The sequence below is a fragment of the Oncorhynchus mykiss genome, chromosome 12 (genome assembly GCF_013265735.2).
Source record: "Oncorhynchus mykiss isolate Arlee chromosome 12, USDA_OmykA_1.1, whole genome shotgun sequence".
Classification (NCBI taxonomy): domain Eukaryota; kingdom Metazoa; phylum Chordata; class Actinopteri; order Salmoniformes; family Salmonidae; genus Oncorhynchus; species Oncorhynchus mykiss.
Genome location: NC_048576.1, coordinates 54,503,105 through 54,518,235, shown reverse-complemented (window position 1 = coordinate 54,518,235; position 15,131 = coordinate 54,503,105). Strand labels below are relative to the sequence as shown.

The following is a 15,131-nucleotide window of genomic DNA, read 5'->3' as shown; positions in this document are numbered from 1 at the left end:
TGGGGGTGCTTTGCTGCAGGAGGGACTGGTGCACTTCACAAAATAGATGGTGTCATGAGGAAGGAAAATTATGTGGCTATATTGAAGCAACATCTTTAGACATCAGTCAGGAAGTTAAAGCTTGGTCGCAAATGGGTCTTCCAAATGGACAATGACCCCAAGCATACTTCCAAAGTTGTGGCAAAATGGCTTAAGGACAACAATTTCAAGGTATTGGAGTGGCCATCACAAAGCCCTGACCTCAATCCTATATGTTGGGCAGAACTGAAAAAGAGTGTGCGAGCAAGGAGGCCTACAAACCTGACCCATTACACCAGCTCTGTCAGGAGGAATGGGCCAAAATCCACCCAAATTATTGCGGGAAGCTTGTGGAAGGCTACCTGAAAAGTTTGACACAAGTTAAACAATTTAAAGGTAATGCTACCAATGCACTAAATTAGTATATGTACACTTCTGACCCACTGGGAATGTGATGAAAGAAATAAAAGCTGAAATAAATAATTTTCTCTCCTATTATTCTGACATTTCACATTCTTAAAATAAAGTGGTGATCCTAACTGACCTAAAATTGAATTTTTACTAGGATTAAATGTCAGGAACTGTGAAAAACTGAGTTTAAATGTATTTTGCTAAGGTGTATGTAAACTTCTGATTTCAGCTGTATATGATACACCAGTGTCTTTCAGTGTGTGTGTGCGCGTATGTTTTTTTTATTGATGTGATTCTTATATTAGCCTAATGTTTCATGTCTCTTGCAGCACTAATGTGGTGATGAACTACTCTGAGATCGAGTCCAAGGTGCGAGAGGCCACCAACGATGACTCCTGGGGTCCCTCTGGACAGCTCATGGGAGAGATCGCCAAGTAAGGGACAACCACTGCACAACACTGTCCTTTCACATTTACAAAAACTAGGCTGGTAGTTGTGCCTAGGGCTGGGCTGTATATGTATGTTTTAGTGCCATGTTTCAAAGACCTGTATCGCAAGAATCAAGTTTTTTTCATAGGTTTTTTTCTTCATTTTGTGTCTTTTTTGGTCTTGTATCCTTTGCTCCTTCTGTGCTGTGTGTAACTGTACCTTGCCACTCGCACAGACACCAAGACCTTCCCCCTGCCACTCACAACAACAAAGACATGAAAGATCACTTCTTCCTCTCTGACAATAAGCAGTTTCAACTCGCTATTTGCGTTTGAGGTTTGGTCAGACATATAATCGGTTATATGGGCACCGAAACACATTGAGATATTATTTTAGTGTAATAGAAAATATCTTAACCTTTTGTAACAGTCCCCTTTTTATGTCTCAACTCCCAACTCTTTTAATAGAGCAGACCCTACCAAGACTGGAGTATCAATGAACACGATTGTGGGAAATGAATCCTCCGTTTCTGTGGCTCGCGACATTGCGCTGCCACGTACCACCTATAATCATCAACAGCCACAGACTGTTATGCGCTGGCTGTTTAGTCTGTGTTTTATAAACATGCAATGAACATAAAAATATGCATTTGTTTAAGGAATTTGCAATTCGTTCTCATCCTGAGAAATAAGCGTCATCTTATCCAGGTAGGCAACATCTAAACAAAGTGAACAGGCTGTTGTTCAAACAGCTGGAGACAGACAGGAGGGTGTATTCATTACAGTTCAACTGTTCTCCCTTGTTAGCAAGCAAATAGATCCATGTTGTCTAGACTTTAAAAATAAAGATTAGCTGGCTACTCACTAGCAGTGTGGGCATGTGCTTGTGAGATTGTTTTTGAGACCTGTGTTCATGTTCAATAATGCCTGCTACCAGAAGTGAGTCATTATTAGTGGATGTGTATGGTTCTGGTTACTTGTAACACAAATGTCATTTTCCTAGACTGACTTGAAAGCCAGATCAGTGATTATTTCAAAAAAGCAGGTAAAACTATTTTGATCAAATAATGAAATTATTAGTTGGCCTTATTGTTGAAGGCTTATAGTTAGCCACGGTATAATTTCACAAACTGCAAATTCATTCGTTTATTGCAGACTGTTTTTGAAATGCGGAGTTTTGACTTTACATTGTACACCAAAACTTATTTAGAGAGAAGTTAAAAATATATATATATATATAGTTGTACACCGTGAATCGCCCATAAGTTTGAAAAAGAACGATATATATACATATTAATTTTTTGGTGGCAATATTGCCAAGCCCTAGTTGTGCATTTACCACTAATCCCATCCATATTTCTTGATCTACCTTTCAGATCCACGTTCATGTACGAGCAGTTCCCCGAGGTCATGAACATGCTGTGGACCAGAATGCTGAAAGACAACAAGAAGAACTGGAGGAGAGTTTACAAGGTGTGGAGAGTCTCTCTGTTACGCTGCTCATGTATCATTCATACGATCATGTTGATTGCGGTGAGGAAGCCTAGTGCCGTGTTGTTTCTAACTGTGTTGCACCTCTCCCCCAGGCCTTACTACTACTTGCATACCTCATCAGGAACGGATCGGAGCGAGTTGTTACCAGTGCGAGGGAACACATCTACGACCTTCGCTCCTTGGAAAACTACCATTTTGTCGGTAAGGAAACATTTGGGGCTGGCGCAGCACAGAACGACGAAGAAAAGTGTGAAGCCTAATCCTAGGTGTTTATTAATTCCATAACCATCCCACACTTCTCTTCTAAACCAATCAGGATGTCCTCAGTGGTGAGACTGTTGGTTCTCAGATGGAAAACCCAGGAGAATTCATTAGTGAGAAGGAAGTCTCCAATGCTGGAGTACTGAAGTCAGTTCCATCATGTTCTGGTTTTAAATTGGTATATGCACATACGAAATGTGCACAAATGAACCTTATTTAAATCTTCAAGTTGAGTTTTTCTATGGATACCAACTGTACGCATTTGTGATTTGCTATGACAGAGGTAAAAGCCTTTGATGGGTTCTGTACATGTTTTGTGTGCTAGACCTAGCCTGAATAGCTCGCCTTGTGTTTTCAGTGGCACAACAACGCATGCTTTCGAGGCTAATGTCGTCACGAGAATGTGAGAAACTCTGAACATGTGCATTCCAAACATGGCTTGCTGTCCCTGTCAAATAGAGACCTTGTAGCTGTCTTAAGGACAGAGATTCAGCAGGAGACATACATACAGTACCAGTCAAGTTTAGACACATTCAGTTTACTCATTCAAGGGTTTTTCTTTATTTTTACTATTTTCTACATTGTAGAATAGTAGTGATGAAATCACAACTATGAAATAACACATATGGAATCATGTAGTAACCAAAAAAGTAGATTTGAGATTCTTCATAGTAGCCTCCCTTTGCCTTGATGACAGCTTTGCACACTCTTGGCATTCTCTCAACCAACTTCATGAGGTAGTCACCTGGAATGCATTTCAATTAACAGGTGTGCCTTGTTAAAAGTTAATTTGTGGAATTTCTTTCCTTCTTGATGCGTTTGAGCCAATCATTTGTGTTGTGACAAGGTAGGGGTGGTAAACAGAAGATAGCCCTATTTGGTAAAAGTCGAAGTCCATATTATGGCAAGAACAGCTCAAATAAAACCCATCAAGCGCTATGATGAAACTGGCTCTCATGAGGACCGCCACAGGAAAGGAAGACCCAGAGTTACCTCTGCTGCAGAGGATAAGGTCATTAGAGTTACCAGCCTCAGAATTGCAGCCCAAATAAATGCTTCACAGAGTTCAAGTAACAGACACATCTCAACATCAACTGTTCAGAGTACACTGCGTAAATCAGGCATTCATGGTCAAATTGCTGCAAAGAAACCACTACTAAAGGACACCAATAAGAAGAAGACAATTGATTGGGCCAAGGAACACAAGCAATGGACATTAGACCAGTGGAAATCTGTCCTTTGGTCTGATGAGTCCACATTTGAGATTTTTGGTTCCAACCGCTGTGTCTTTCTGAGACGCAGAGTAGGTGAACTTATGATCTCTGCATGTGTGGTTCCCACCGTGAAGCATGGAGGAGGAGTTGTGATGGTGTGGTGGTGCTTTGCGGGTGACACTCTGATTTTTAAAAAAAATTCAAGGCACACTTAACCAGCATGGCTACCACAGCATTCTGCAGCGATACGCTATCCCATCTGGTTTGGGCTTAGGACTATCATTTGTTTTTCAACAGAACAATGACCCAACACACCTCCGGGCTGTGTAAGGGCTATTTGACTAAGAAGGAGAGTGATGGAATGCTGCATCAGATGACCTGGCCTCCGCAATCCCCAAACCTTAACCCAATTGAGATGGTTTGGGATGAGTTGGACCGCAGAGTGACGGAAAAGCAGCCTACAAGTGCTCAGCATATGTGGGAAGTCCTTCAAGACTGTTGGTTGTGATACCTTCACTATTATTCTACAATGAAGAAAATAGTTTAAAAAATAAATAAATACAGAAAAATCCTTGAATGAGTGTCAACTTTTGACTGGTACTGTACATACATACATACATACATACATACATGGTGATCTAAATAAATAAGACTAAATAAATATTTGTGTTATAACTGGGAATTAATAAAGATTTACAAACTAGAGGAGGAGAGCAGGAGTCGTGCGCATCTTCGCCACAATCCCTTTTATTGTTGGTGGTTATGAAAAACTGAGGAATGACATTGCATCAATACTTTTAACATGCTCAGGGGAAAAAATGTTTTGGAGGCACCATTTTGGTTCCAGTTACATTTAGCAGTTAGAAGTGGCTCAGAACGTTGTTTCCAGAGCTGAACTACTACGTACAGCAGTTTGCTTTAAACTTCATTTCAGTCTACACAACTGAACCTAGAGCCAAGCGACTGACCCTCAGAGACCTCTTATGTTCGTAGTTTCAGTGAGTGACTGAATGACTCAATGTACATGTGGTTAGACCAGTTACCCAGTAATGCTTATTTAGGACTCTGGGTCTATCTATAGGCTAAACTAGCCTGTCTAGAGATGCACACAGACCTTTGTTCAGATAATGTTTAGGTACGTTGAAGCCTAAATCTCATTACATTCATCAAGGTTACTGTCCCTTAAGGATAGGTAGCCATAAATGTGGGTTCTCTCTCTAGAAGTTCAGTTTATCTTGAGAAATTCACAACTGGTAAAGTTGCCTCTGTATTTTAATCATTGGATATTGTGTTTTTGTGCTACACATAATCCAATAACAAATGTATTTGGGTGATGGCATCCATTAAATATTTAAATAGGGAGGCCAACATATTTACAGTAGGGCTATTTAAAGTCGCGGTAATCTTTTTTCATGCTTCCCTCTCAAGAATTAGCATTTGGTGCATGGCGTTAGTACAGCTAGGTTATGTTACATAAAGTCCTTGCTGAGGCGAAAACTGTCCCCAGGACAGGCCTGTTGTGGCAGTGAAACAACGGTGCCTGGGATGTTGGCACGAATGTGTGAAGTCAAAAGTGCATTTTTATTTATTTTTTTACTTTTTAATTTGGTGAATGCTTGTATACTAAGGTTCCTATCCTGTTGTGTCTTGTGTTCCCCCTTACCGTCGCCAGATGAGAGTGGGAAGGACCAGGGCATCAACGTGCGTCAGAAGGTGAAGGAGATGGTGGAGTTTGTCCAGGATGACGACCGGCTCCGGGAGGAGAGGAAGAAAGCCAAGAAGAACAAGGACAAGTACATCGGCGTGTCCTCAGACAGCACTGGAGGAGGATTCGGCAAGACCAGCCGTAAGTTTCACCACACGGGGGAGAGGGCAAGTAATCTGTGATGCTCTGCTAACGGTGTGGAAGAGAATGTGGTATTGTCGTTCAGCTCCGTGCTCTCACAAAATGAGACGGGGGGAAATAGACGTTATGCTGTTGGTACGGGTACGTCAGTCAGCGGGGGCATTTTCCCTGTAAGCAGACATACAAGGTTCAAGTAAGTAAGTAAACACACTGACTGATTTACCTGGAGTCGCTCTCTCTGCAGGCCTCAGTCTGTCAGTCTACAGACTCGGAAGGCTTCCAGAATATCACACCTCATTCCCCTCCTCTATTCCCCACAGACCTCTCCCTCGCTCTCGTCACTCCTCCTCCTCCTCCTCATTGATCTTTTGATTAGAGCTGTTTTCACTCTGGGGCCAATCACGTCTTATCTCCTCTCACATCTTCATCTGTGTGATTTCTGATCATGTTTGTATGAGAGAAACCTCACCATTCATGTAACGGAATAGATCTTCCACAAATCTTTTTTTTTTTTTGATTTGTTGCTTTCTGATCTGCTATTCTGATATCTAATCAAGGGGGCTGGCGGGTCCCTTGCCATTTCATTAGGATTGGGTTGGAGACAACTCACTAGAGTTTGCACTTTATTTCCATGCGCTGTTCATTGATTCCTCCCTTTGATTCCCGATATCTTTGATTTGCTGCTGTGATTTCCCACTTCATTAGTCAAACCATTTGTCAATTAGTGATGTGGTAGGGAAGGGATTTATTTTTGTCACACAGGATCAAAATACCACAGCGAGACATTCATCTAGGATGTTCATCTAGGATGCTCGTTCTGTTTCAGCAGACATACTGTAGCTCTGCAATGTTTGTGTTGGCAATGGGGCCCATTTTCAATGCGCGATAAACAGTTGTCTGTTGCAAATCATAATTTGGCATTCCAGATAGATGCAGAGCATTTCCACAATGCCTCTCGTGTTAGTGAAGTGAGGCTCACTCGGCATAGCTACAACACATGTTAATGGTACCAAAACACATTTTTCTGCACGTGTCAACCCGTTACCCCCCTCTGCCCCTCAGCGGGAGAAATGTTTGACTCGGAGCCCAAAGGGAAGTGGGATGAGGACTGGGACAAGAGCAAAGGAGCCTTCCCCTTCAGCGAGAAGCTGGGAGAGATCAGCGACAAGATCGGCAGCACCATCGACGACACCATTAACAAGTTCCGCAAGAAGGAGAGGGATGACTCGCCTGACAGAATCAGGTACCGCCGAGTGTATTTAAGTACAACGGCCAAAATGCTTATTAAGTTCATACAAATCTGCTTAATGACGGATCATTTCTTCTTGAAAGACACGTACAAGATAATCTTCACTCCTTTTTAATGTGTTTGTGTTTTTGGGGGGGCTTTTCTTTCTCCCCCCCAGTGACAACGACGAGGACAGGGTATCGCGGAACGGCCGGCCGTTGTCGGGGTCAGGGAGTCTGTCGGGGTTGGAGTTCAAAGACGAGGAGGAGACTGTTACCACCAAGAGCATCCAGATCACCCAGGCAACAGAGACCACCACCACCACCACACGCAAACGGGGCGGCGTCCCGTCCAAAACCGTGGACCTGGGGGCCGCCGCACACTACACAGGGGACAGGAGCAGTCTGGACGCAGACAACGCAAAGGTACCACTGCCCTCGTGTACCACTCTGACCACTGACCTAGGCCGCTGCTGTACGTCAGCGTAGGCCTATAGCAGGGATGGACTCCATGCAGCACCTGCTTTTGAAGCCTATAGAGAACACTGTTGAATTGTCTGCGGATTGTCTGCGCCATCTATTTTCATCAGTGCGTTTTTATTGAGACTGAAGCACAAGATGGTGATAATTTCCTGTGGGACAGAAGGCAAGCCGTGTTGTGTCTCTTCTGACTGTCTAATGAGATGATAGAAGTGGATGGCAGCAGGAATAGTGAACAGCAGGAGCTCCTGGGCTGCCTATTCCTGACTGTTTCTAGACTAATGCTGCCCTCTTGTGGCAGCTTTAGGAAGGGTAGCCCCTTGTTTTATTCCAACTCCATTTAAAAGTGAACAGCTTGTTTAAGAGCCATTCTATTTCTCTCCTCTTCAGACGTCGGTCAGCCAGACTTCAAGCTGTGGCCTTGCAGACCTTCTGATGGTGGACTCTGGGTCCATTCATGCGGCACCAGCAGGTAAGACCCATCACTTATCTAATGAGTCAAAGTGGTATAGACAATAAGAGCTTGGTATACAAAGTGATGGCACTCCAAAGCAAGATGGCTCAAAGCCATCGATGTATAGAATTGCCCTGAACCGCTCCTCCAGAATCGTCTGTGAGTAGTAGAGCAGGGGAGGGCAGGAGGCGGGCAGGCCTAAGAGGCCCAGATGTCAGGCAGCTTAGCTAGAGGAGAGAAGTGTGGTAGCAGAGTATGACCAGCTGTCTGAGGCTGAGCCAGTCTCTGGTGGGAAGGGAGTGCTGCATGCACACACACACACATACACAGATGCTGCTGTCCCTGTTCATCGTGTCCTTGCCGCCTTCAACCAAACAGCTGGGGCCTGTCTCTCACACTCAGTCATACACTCTGGTAGGGACGAAGATGAAGACATCTTCATCACCTCCACTGTCACACTCTGTTCTCACTCTTTCACTGTGTGTGTGTGTGGGCGTGTGCATGCGCGCGCCATCCAGGTGGAAGTTCAGACCTCATCGGTGGCTTTGCTGACTTCTCCTCCCCAGCTGCCTCAGCCAGTCTCCCTTCATCAGCCGGTATGTCTCACCGCTTTCTCGCTCCATTGTCTGAACAGTATCCTCTTTCTGTATCACAGCTCCGACCATTAATCTTAGGCAGGCCGATCCCTCTTCCCAATGACCTAGCAGTCAGGTTAAGTCCAGCAGAAATGTTTTCATAAACCTAGGAGCAGAAGAGGTGAATACCTTAGTACAGAAGCACCCACGACAGAGATATTAGGAGAATCCAGAGGCCCCCCTCCCGTTCCTGCTGAGGGGTTTGTGGTTGCGTCCCACGTGTTGTTCTGTCCTGTGGAAGTGAAGGTCTTGAAATATTGATGAGTCACTACCTCCTGAGCCTTATGAGGACAGACACCTGTCAGCTCCCATTTGACACAGCTTACCTCCCCCATCCTCCACCCTCTGCTCTGGATGGATAGATGGATGGATAAAAAAGAGAGCGGGATACAGGGAAGACGAGAGGGCCCCAGCAGCAAGTCTTTGGCAGTTTATCTGCTATCTAGATTGGATTTACACTGGACAAAACTCTTTCCATGACGTACACATCAGTGAATCCAGGTGAAAGCTACGATCCCTTATTGATGTGACTTGTTAAATCCACTTCAATCAGTGTAGATGAAGAGGAGACCTGTTAAAGAAGGATTTTTAAGCCTTGAGACAATTGAGACATGGATTGTGTATGTGTGCCATTCAGAGGGTTACTGGGAAAGACCGGGGTATGGTAGAAGGTGCCAGGCGCACCGGTTTGAGTGTATCAAGAACTGCAACGCTGCAGGGTTTTTCACACTCAACAGTTTCCTGTGTGTATCAAGAATGGTCCACCACCCAAAAGACATCCTGCCAACTTGACAACTTTTAGAGTCCATACCCTAACGAATTGAGGCTGTTCTGTTGGCAGAAGGGGGTGCAACTCAATATTAGGAAGGTGTTCCTAATGTTTTGTACACTCTGTGTATACTAATTAGTCATTGTCAGAGTCCTCCCTGGATTTGTGTGTGTGTGTGCGCGCGTGTGCCTGCTCAAGCAGTACCCTCTGGGCCAGGTGTGTGTGGTGTGTGTTCCCATGCAGTACCCTCTGGCCCTAGTGTTAGCACACACTCTGTCCTGTGTCAGGTCCCATCAGCACTGGGCTGTGTGTGCTGGTACTCCCCTCGGGGCGATATCTGTTACCTTCATTGTTCACCCGCCCTGGCTGACAGGGTGCACATCGCCCTTTCAGAAGAAATGGGACATGTATGCCTTATTCATTTCTCTTCAAGTTGACTTGGAAAAACAAAACTGAACACTGGATAATAAAAAAAAAACATTTTAAGATAAGCACATCAACTCATTCATTTTTTTCAAAGAAAAAACACATAGTTTTATTTAGAGTTGTTGGTATAAGGCTGGTTAGAGATTCATAGATATCTGGTGAATTCTTTCATTTTCTAAATGATTCTCTATTCTTTCCGTAGGGCCAGGGTCCAATGGGAACGGTGAGTTTGGGGACTGGAATGCGTTCTCCAGTCCTCCAGCCACCACTACCACTCCGTCTCAGCCAATCACAGACCTGTTTGGTAGCATCCAGCCTCTCCCAGCCTCGGCCCCCACCCCGCCATCAGCTGAGCTCTTTGACCTAATGGGCTCCAATCGCACCTCCCTCAGCGCCTCCCAAAGCATGACCTTCTCCATGTGTGGTAGCCAGAGTGTGGGCGTCGCCAACACCGGCCTGCCCATCTCCAGATCACAGGTACGGGTGGCTCACAGGCCTCCAACTCACTACACCAGTCATTGTTACAGATGAAGGAGCCTCATTATCACTGAAGATGTCTACGTTGTGAATACAAAGAAGGATGTATGTTGTGTGGTTGTAGGATAGACAAATGTCTTGTCTCTTCTTTGGATCGTTGTAGAACTTTGGGCCAATGCAGGGGGGCTTATTGCCGCAGCACATGGGACTCCAGAAGCCCTCCCTCCCCCCAACATGGTCGGACCCCAGTGTCAATATCAGCCTGGACTTCCTGTCTCCTGGTATGCAGTCGACCAACTGTAAGCCAAGCCTCAATATGCTACAGCAAGGTCTGTTATTAACTCAAGCTCTCTACTTTTATCTTTGTTGGGTGTCAACTCAATAATGAATATCTGAATATCTGAATATCTGTGTGTCAGTGCAGGGAGATTGAAATGACAGTAATAGTGCCTCATTTTTCATTTCAGATCCCCTGCTTCCAGGAGTCCAGTCACCCATCAACCTGGCTCAGAGTTTTGGAGGCCTGAATATGAACATCCAGCCTACAGCCACACCCATCAGACCTCCGACCAACCCCATGATGCCCGCCAGGGCCATAGGCCTGGGCATGCCTCCCACCATGGCAACGGGTACCATGGGAATTGGAGGAATGCCTGTCAATCAGGGAATCATGGGAATGAACCTGGGCGTGGCCCCCTCAGGCATGGGCCTGCAAGGCACCTTGGGTATGCCAGGAATGGGCATGGGGCAGCCCATGGTCAACACTGCCATGGTGCAACCCAAACAAGATGCCTTCGCAAACTTTGTCAACTTCGGGAAATGAGGGCGCTGAAGGATTTGTGTTGAAGAGTATGTCAGAATACACCATTTTGAAGGAAAAGCTCATACTTGAAAAATATCTGATGGTGTTGCCCTTCAATCCCTACTTTTGAAATATACAGGTAACTGCCAAAATAATGGAAACACTTCTAGTAAATATTGAAAGCAGGTGTGGTTTCTGATTTAATTAAGCAATTATGGTCCCATCATGCTTAGGGTCATGTATACAAATGCTGAGCAAGCCATTATTTTGGCTACCATGGCTATGTACAAATAGGATGACAATACCCTCATCCACAGGGCATGAGTGGTCACTGAATGGTTTGCTGAGCATAAAAACGATGTGAACTATATGCCATAGCCGAGTCACCAGATCTCAACCCAATGTGACACTTATGAGAGATTCTGGAGCAGTGCCTGAGACTGTTTTCCACCTCCATCAACAAAATACCAAATGATGGAATTTCTTGTGTAAGAATGGTGTCACATCCCTCCAATAGTGTTCCAGACACTTGTAGAATCTATGCCAAGGTGCATTGAAGCTGTTCTGTCTCTTAGTGGCCCAACGCCCTATTAAGACACTTTATTAAGGTGTTTCCTTTGTTTTGCCAGTTACCTACGTATACTGAACACAAATATAAATGCAACATGCAACCATTTAATTGATTTTACTGAGTTATAGTTCATATGAGGAATTTATATAAATTCATTAGGCCCTGGCTCACACATGACTGGAAATAATATGTTGGTCACAAATACCTCACAATGTGCCTCAGGGTCTTGTCACAATATTTTCAAATTGTCATCCATAAAATGCAGTTGTGCTTGTTGTCCGTAGTTTATGCCTGCCCGTACCATAACCCCACCGCCACCATGAGGCACTCTGATCACAACGTTGACATCTGCAAACCGCTCGCCCACACAACGCCATATATGTGGTCTGCGGTTGTGAGGCCGGTATGGACATACTACCAAATGATCTAAAACGATGTTGCAGGTCGGCTTATGGTAGCGAAATTAACATTAAATTCTCTGGCAACAGCTCTGGTAGACATTCCTGCAGTCAGCATGCCAATTTGCACTTTCCCTCAACTTGAGACATCTGTGGCATTATGTTGTGTGACAAAACTGCACATTATAGAGTGGCCTTTTATTGTCCCCAGCACAAGGTGCGCCTGTGTAATGATAATTCTGTTTAATCAGCTTCTTGATATGCCACACCTGTCAGGTGGATGGATTATCTTGGCAAAGGAGAAATGCTCACTAACAGGGATGTAAACAAATTTGTGCACACAATTTGAGAAGTTTTTTGTGTGTATCGAACATTTATGGGATCTTTAATTTCAGTTCATGAAACACAGGACCAACACTTTACATGTTGCATTTATATTTTTGTTCAGTGTATGTACTGTATAAATCAAGAGTTTGAATTTGTTTTGGGGGTAGGGGAGGGGGCTGTGGCTTATCTAATGTGAGATTTTGTAAATGTTTGAAGGCATATACAGTATACTTTTGAAAGAAGGAGAAAGGCGTCTCTCCTACACCAGATAAAAACATGGTAGGCGTGTTACTTTGTCCCTTTTCTACTTTCATGTTGTCATCTCTCTATTTCAAACCTGTCATCAGAATGTTCAGGAATTACCTCATATTTACCATAATTCATTGACCATATGTAAATATATTTTTGGTGTGCAAAAAAATACATTTTTGCGTTATTGACGACGTCTTGGACCGTATGACGTGGAGAGCAAGCCTAAAGGACAAAGAAGTACCCCAAGTCCTTAAATTCTTAATTTTTTTGTTGTGTTTTGAAGTCCGATTACATTTGAATATCTGAAACCTACAGTCTGTTACTGGTGCATGTTTTAAGCTGAACTGTCAATGCCCTCGGTTCTATTGCCTGTTCTACCATCTTAAGAGGTTAACCATCAGAATCAGCATTAAGCAAAGCTGTTAACCACAAGCACCAGCTTCTGCTGTTGTGTCCCAAATGGCACCCTGTTCCCAACACACAATGTACAACCCCCCCCCCCACACACTTTTGCTCACAGAACAGCCTCAATTCATTGGGACCTAGACTCTACAATGTGTCAAAAGCGTTCCACAGGGATGCTGGCCCATATTGACTCCAATGCTTTCCACAGTTGTGTCAAGTTGGCTGGGTGTCCTTTGGTTGGTGAACCATTCTTGATACACACGGGAAAATGTTGAGCGTGAAAAACCCAGCAGCTTTGCAGCTCTTGACGCTCAAACCAGTGCGCCTGGCACCTACTACCATACCCTGTTCAAATGCACTTCAATATTTTCTTGCCCATTCACCCTCTGAATGGCACACATACACAATCCATGTCTCAATTGTCTTAAAAATCCTTCTTTAACCGGTCTCCGCCCCTTCATCTACACTGATTTGACGTGGATTTAACAAGTGTCATCAATAAGGGATCGTAGCTTTCACCTGGTCAGTCTGTCATGGATAGAGCAGGTGTCCTTAATGTTTTGTACACTCAGTGTCTAGTGCACTATAAAGGGATTCGAGTGCCATTTGGGATTCATATGCTTTTCCATCCCAATGTGATCATGTACAGTGGCATTGGTAGTGTTACCCAGACAGAGGCTGTCCTCTCCTTCCTGCTCTATGGTGCCTCACAGTGAAACCCATGCCTTGTCTGTCATGAGTATGGTCACAGAGGCTGACACAAGAATAAATCACTATTTGATTGAGATCCTTGATCGTTCGAGTCCTTTTAAGTATATTCATGGATATTAAACCCATATATGCCACAGCTTGGTATGACGTGTGTGTTGCGAGGTCATTGTGGGGTGGTGTATGAATGTGTGGCCATCCGGAATGGCCTGTCAGGCCTGGTGGTGATGGGGAACAAGGGTTTAATGGGACTGTGGAGAAGGGGGGGTACTATTGACTTTGATGAGTGAAACTGTCTGCATACCTGCCTAGCACTCTTAACGGGAGAGTGGGGACAGACCGAGAGAGAGATGAGACCTGGGCTGAGTCCCTCTGACCTGCCCAGTGGTACCCCCTCATCACTCTCCCTTCCACTGAAGGCTGAAAGCAGTGTTTTTTTGCATCTCCCAAATGTGAAGGTTATTTCAAAGGGTGTGTGTGTGTGTGAGAGAGATTTCTCCATTTGCTGCTGTGCACACAGGCAAAAGAACACACCTTTCTGTCATACTCCGAGGCATTGTTTCAAATGACCAAATGTTTATTTTATTACTCAAGATTATTCCATAGTGTTTGTATAATATTACATATTCAAATATGAAACTGACTGGAATATGTTAATTTACATCATGTTGACTGAATGGGAGAGTTACTAAAAACCATTATTAGTTTATGCAAATATGAAAAATAGGATAAAATGGCTCTTTCATAAGCTAGTTTCTTTACTTTTCAGTACATATTGTTTTCATTGTACTCAACAATGTTATGTATTTCAATAAACTCTTCATTAAATCATGATTAAAATGCCATTTATTTATCACGCAAAGCTTCTATTTTGTTATCTTAATTTTTTGTTGTTGCTTAGTGATACTCCTTGACAAACCAAATGGCAACATCAACAGTCACTTTGCTTGTATAGTATTATTTTCACTGAATATTCCTTAGCTAAACCAGAGAGTGAAGAAGGGGATATCTAAACCAGAGAGTGAAGGAGGGGATATCTAAACCAGAGAGTGAAGGAGGGGATATCTAAACCAGAGAGTGAAGGAGGGGATATCTAAACCAGAGAGTGAAGGAGGGGATATCTAAACCAGAGAGTGAAGGAGGGGATAGCTGAACCAGAGAGTGAAGGAGGGGATGGCTGAATCAGAGTGAAGGAGGGGATGGCTGAACCAGAGATGGAAGAAGGGGATAGTGGGACATTAAAGTGATTCATAAGTAACACGATGGGTATAATTAAAGCATGTACAGTGCTTCAGAAAGAATTCACACCTTACACATTTTGTTGTTACAGCCTGAATTTAAAACTGATTAAATTGAGATTTTGTGACGATGGCCTACACACAATACCCAGTAATGTTAAAGTGGAATTATGTTTTTAGACATTTTTGCAAACTTAAATAACATTTCAAAACTGAAATGTCTTGAGCCAATGTGTATTCAACTCCCTTGTTATGGCAAGCCTAAATAAGTTCAGGAGTAAAACTTTGTT

The 15,131-nt window shown here is 43.8% G+C and overlaps 1 protein-coding gene across 3 annotated transcripts in view; it reads left to right on the top strand.

The window, feature by feature from the left end:
- The window catches only part of LOC110537787 (clathrin interactor 1), a 38,875-nt gene extending 24,410 nt beyond the window's left edge, over positions 1-14,465 (top strand). The window contains exons 2-12 of one of the 3 annotated variants that reach the window (XM_036937807.1): positions 759-863; positions 2,234-2,330; positions 2,444-2,552; positions 5,499-5,672; positions 6,735-6,915; positions 7,079-7,325; positions 7,770-7,851; positions 8,352-8,429; positions 9,866-10,140; positions 10,304-10,439; positions 10,608-14,465. In XM_036937807.1, the coding sequence (XP_036793702.1) occupies positions 759-863; positions 2,234-2,330; positions 2,444-2,552; positions 5,499-5,672; positions 6,735-6,915; positions 7,079-7,325; positions 7,770-7,851; positions 8,352-8,429; positions 9,866-10,140; positions 10,304-10,439; positions 10,608-10,963 (1,840 nt within the window). In that variant the 3' untranslated portion in view covers positions 10,964-14,465. Of the gene's footprint in view, positions 1-758; positions 864-2,233; positions 2,331-2,443; positions 2,553-5,498; positions 5,673-6,734; positions 6,916-7,078; positions 7,326-7,769; positions 7,852-8,351; positions 8,430-9,865; positions 10,141-10,303; positions 10,470-10,607 lie in introns of all 3 variants that reach the window. The other 2 variants (XM_021624174.2, XM_036937808.1) reach the window with 2 other exon arrangements.
- The last annotated feature ends 666 nt before the right edge of the window (positions 14,466-15,131 follow it).